Here is a 5,058-nt window from a genome sequence, read left to right on the forward strand (position 1 = left end):
GGGGGTGTAGGAGGGGGGGTGGGGTGGGGGTGTAGGAGGGGGTGGGGTGGGGTGTAGGTGGGGGGGAAAGACGAACCACGAACGAGTGAAGCTGCTGCCAGGGCAAGAGTGTACCAGACGTAGAACTGACCAAAAGGCGTTCTTAAAGTGCGGCGACCTCGGGATGACGTAGTGAAGCTGATGTCGGAAAAACTACCTACCTAAGCCGCCAGGACTATAAAAGCAGAGAAAGCAGTTATGCCAAGCCGTAAAGAAGTAGGTGTAGAGGCGGCGGAGAAGTAGTAAAGCACTGCTGTCGTAAAGCTGGAATAGAGTTTGCTGCTGGCCTGGAGAACTAGCTGATTTGCTGGAAATGAAAAGCTGTCGGTATGCAAGTGCTCCTCCCAAACCCCCAAAAAAACGCGCGACCGGCCCGACTATCCTAGTCCGGCTAGCCGACCGACGCCAACGCGATATACCGACAAAGCTCGAACCTCCCTTTGGACTCACCTGGCCAGGCAGCAGAAGCAGCGGGCAGAGGCACATGCGAGGCAGAGAGGTGGGAAAGTTGTGAGCAGCGAACGATAATGACAAGAACGCATGCAGATGCCGCTGAAAGGGACTATTAAGCTGGCTGAGGAGGGGTGTGTGGGCGGGTGTAGGATGGGTGTGCGGGGGGGGTGTAGGAGGGGGTGGGGTGGGATGTGCGAATGGGGTGTGTGGGTGTACATGCATACCTGTTCTGGTAGGCCAGAGCCGAGAGTATACTTCTCGGGGATGCAGTCAGGCCGCGGTATATGAGCCAAGAATGTGTGTGTGTGTGTGTTTTACGTATGAAGCTCGGCCGCGAAGAGGAAGAAAGTGGCGTCAAGTGGGTGCAGGTTTGCGTTGAGAGGGATGGAGAGATTGAGAATGGGTGTGTGTCTCTGTTGTGTGAGGAGGCGAAGTCCAAAGCTCAGGCCTGGACCGACCCGACCCCAGTACGAACAACCGCAACGGCAACCGTTCGCGTTCAAGAGCACGTCCTGGTTCGCAGCACATCCACATCACAAACCCTCCTCGCCCCCACACATACCCGCACCCACGTATGGCTGCATTCTAACCCCCTCACCACCTACCCCTACCCTCCCCCCTCCCCCCTCACCTCCACAAACTTTCCCCCACACTTGATGGCCGTGGTGATGAGCGGGTTCTTGCCGGGGTGCTTTCGAATGAGCTGCATCAGGCGGGAAAACACCTCAGAGCTGCAAACCATCTCAGACATCAACTCCTCCTCCTGCGACAGACAGACAGACACACAGACAGACACACAGACACACGCACATATGTACGTACGTACGCCTTGACAGCGTGCCTTGGGGATTTGCGCGTTTTTCTCTTTTTGCAAACTCAAGGCACATACAGTGTCGTACCTCGCGTACGGAGGATCTTTCCCCGTCCCCTGCATTCCTCTTAAGCTATTGCCTCACACACCCGTGCTCCTCACCTGCACCTGATAAGAGATATATCCGGTCTTTAATTCCCCTGGACGTCACTCAACCAACTACCTCCAATCAACCAACCAACCAGCAAACCAATCCCCAACCACCCCAAACCCAACTCCCCATCCCTCGCTCTCACCTCGTCCTGCCCCGGCACTCGACGCTCCGAAACCCTCATCCGAGCACACGTAGCCCCCCACCTCTCCAACAAGGCCTCAAACGTCCCCCGATACCAGGCGGGGAGGGTGGCGGCACTCAGAGACGCGTAGCCGGCAATGGGCTCCGAAACCGCTGCCGCCGCCGCGGCGGCGGCGGCGCTGCGACCGCCACCGCTGGCCTGCGGGATGATCGTCGGTTTTTCGATGGGAGGTATATACACACATATACATACATACGTACATTCACAGAAGCTTGCGTGCGCACATTCACCTCCTTCGGTTCTACCACCGAGGAGCTCTCAGGCAGTCCCCACCTTGCCTTGGCCGCCCTCGGGCACTTGCCCCATCGCCTGAGTCACCAAGTTCTTCAGCACGTCGAGAGGGCGAGGAGAGTACTCCACAAAACTTCGCAAAAACTCCAAAATCAACTTCCCCTGGCCCCGCCAACGGAAGCTACTGCCGCCGCTGCCGCCGCCACTGCGTCCCGCCGCCGCCAGCTCAGCGGCGTCCTCCGCGCCGTCGTCGTCGCCGCCACCGTCATCATCCCCGTCACCGCCGCCGCCGCCGCTATTGCTGGCATCTCCAGAACCCGACCAGTCATTCTCCAGCGCTTTATTAGCGCAGCGGCTGAGGGCCTTAGCGAGGCGGCGGAGGCCGGCGGGCCATTCGTCGCTGACGGTGGCCGCTGCGTACGGCACCGCCAGGTGCCGTACACTAGAGAGCAAAGCCCGGCCGGCGCGCAACAACGCCAGCTCCCGCCACACGTCCGGAGGTGCAGGTTTAGGGCTGTTACTGTTATTGTTGTTGTTATGTCGGCCGGTCGTTCCGTGTCCCTGTGGTACAGAGGGTCCTAGGCCCTGGCATTGCGAGGAGAGCTGCTGGAAGGCTGTCCATGCGAGCTGGCATAGTGCCTCCCCCTGCGTGTGGTGATGGTGGGGGGAATGATGATGATGATGATGGTGGGGGGGACGGTGGGGGAGATGGTGGGGGGGATGATGACGATGACGATGATGGTGGGGGAGATGGTGGGGGGGACGGTGGGGGAGAGAAGAGAATACATATATACATACATATAGATACATTAACGTACAAGTAACGTACTATATACATACAGACGTACATACGCATGGCATGATGGATAACGTGTGTACCTAAAACTACTCAGGACAGCAGATATACAGATATACAACCAGATACGTTTCCCCAGTTGGAGGGTTGTCGAGTCAAACAATTTGGGAGTTTGTTTTAATGCAATACCACGTTTCATATCTGCAGTACATGTCGCACTTCGTGCTGTCCGTACATAATTAGAATCTTATCTGTTTGTTGAAGACACAGCCTTGTGGGGGAATCAATGCTATGCAGATAGATAGACAGACAGACAGACAGACGGACAGGCAAGTGACAGGGAACGCACCTGTGCGGTGTTAAGGGCGCGTTCAGTCGCACCCGGAGCTCCCGAAGCCGCATCCGCCAGCTGTTTCAACCCCGCGTCTGCAGACATACAGACAGACAGACAGACAGACAGACAGACAGACAGACAGACAGACAGACAGACAGACGAGGACAGACAGACGAGGAGGCAGACAGATAGACAGACAGACAGACAGATAGGCAGACAGACAGACAATAGACATGGACACCCCCAACGGATCAGCTGACCAGGAGAGGGTGCAGTCGTACATTGCGTCAGTCACCAAACCTGTCCAAAAAACACGTACAAGACACGAAACGAACATCGTACAAGAACTCGGCATGTTTCTACCCATATGCACCACACAGGTGTACGGCAGGTCTATATAGACGCATGGTGTGTGGGAGGGCGGGGGGAGGGCCGTGTACGACGGCAAGGAGTGCCGTACGGTACGTACCAGGAACACCGTCTACTCCGGGCTTGGCTGCGAGGGAGACCAGCACCGCCACCAGCGCCCATAGCGGCGGTGGCGCCGCCGCCGCTGCCGTCGCCGTACCGCGGCCGCGACCTCCGCCTCCTCCGACGCCAGGCGGTACGAAGGAACCAAAGAAGATTCGTAACAGCTCCAAAATATCCATGACGTAATGCGCAGCAGTAGCGGCTGGCTCCAGAGCCGCTTGTACGGCGTCCAGGTGCGCGAGCACGTGCTTGCCGTCGCCGTCGCTCGTCGGTTGTAGGTAGATGTTGTTCGCGGGGGTGAGGAAGCGGGCACCTGTCGTGCGTGTATGTATATGTATGTATGTATGTATGTATGTATGTGTGTCGACGCGGGCGGAAGATGTGTATCGGGGGGAAGAGGGAAACGATAGGCCGAAAATGTGTGTGTGTAAATGTGTGTCAAGTGTGTGTAGAATTTATGGATTTGGTGGATATGGGATGTAATTTGGATTTCACGGCGACCGGTAAAAATGTTGTACGGCAAACGTGGCAAGGAGCTTGGCGGCACGTGATACACGGATACGGCCGCCGTACGACACAGCGAACGCAACACCCGGGCGTATCTACCCACGGCCATGGCTGCGGCGGCGGCGGCGGCGGCGGCCCCCCTAAGTCCCTCCTACCAGCTAGCGCCGCAGTTGCCGAGTCCAGGTGCTTCCGTACAGACGGCATGAGACCTCCCAGCACCGCCGCCACATCAGCGGGAGCCAGGCGCTCCAAGGAGGGGTCCGTCGCGGCCGCCGCCGCCGCCGGACCGCTGAGCGCGAAGGCAGGCGTGTTCTTGGCGCGGGCCGCCACCGCCGCTGCCTTGGCGGCCAGTTCCGACAGGAGGTATGAGGCGGCAGCAAGCCTGGTGGGGGAAAGGGGAAGGGGAAGTTTGAACTGCATGAGGTATACGTACATACAGACGTACATACAGACCCGTGGCTGCCTAATTATGCATGAAAGGGAGAATACACATGCCGTTGTCCAAAGTAAATAGGCGGGAAGGGAGCGGGAGCGGGAGCGGGAGCGGGAGCGGGAGAGTCGCTGGCGCTACGGAATCTGCAGCAATTTTGCTTTTAAATTTATGGCAGCAAGTTTAAACATATTGATCTTTGGCCTTGTAGTTTGCTCGATGCTGGCTGGGTGGTAGTTCCGCGTCTGCGTCCATTTCGCCTGAAATGCGAAACTTACTATGTCATACAAACTTATATGTAGTTACATCTGGTACGCGCTTTTCGGCGGCGGCAAGATTTCTCACGGTATCATCGCAATGCACCGCTGTTCTGCCAGTATAAAACCCAGTTTGTAAATAAATTCTGTCTTACATATGAACTCTTCTTTTCACGATTTGTCAGTTTAGCTTAGCTCTTACGCCGCGTGTGCGGCGCTATCGAGTTTGATAGCTGGAATCTTCCTACAACACATAATGTTTTTAAATGTTTCCTTTGGCTCCCGCTCATCCCTATCATGATTGCATGTCGGTTGCCAGGCGGTCTTTGGGGGGTATGTGCGGGGTTGTGGGGCTGCCTCCCCTCTTCCCCGC

General features: G+C 57.0%; 1 protein-coding gene across 1 annotated transcript in view; it reads right to left on the reverse strand.

The window, feature by feature from the left end:
- Positions 1 to 5,058, reverse strand: part of VOLCADRAFT_92129 (uncharacterized protein) — a gene marked incomplete at both ends in the record, with an annotated part of 27,115 nt that overhangs the window by 8,373 nt on the left and 13,684 nt on the right. Inside the window, 8 exons of the mRNA XM_002951569.1 lie at positions 490 to 609; positions 1,124 to 1,255; positions 1,600 to 1,797; positions 1,933 to 1,983; positions 2,296 to 2,535; positions 3,036 to 3,112; positions 3,490 to 3,804; positions 4,154 to 4,380. Of these exons, the coding sequence (XP_002951615.1) occupies positions 490 to 609; positions 1,124 to 1,255; positions 1,600 to 1,797; positions 1,933 to 1,983; positions 2,296 to 2,535; positions 3,036 to 3,112; positions 3,490 to 3,804; positions 4,154 to 4,380 (1,360 nt within the window). The remainder of the gene's footprint in view (positions 1 to 489; positions 610 to 1,123; positions 1,256 to 1,599; positions 1,798 to 1,932; positions 1,984 to 2,295; positions 2,536 to 3,035; positions 3,113 to 3,489; positions 3,805 to 4,153; positions 4,381 to 5,058) is intronic.

The sequence above is a fragment of the Volvox carteri genome (assembly GCF_000143455.1).
Source record: "Volvox carteri f. nagariensis unplaced genomic scaffold VOLCAscaffold_24, whole genome shotgun sequence".
NCBI lineage: Eukaryota > Viridiplantae > Chlorophyta > Chlorophyceae > Chlamydomonadales > Volvocaceae > Volvox > Volvox carteri.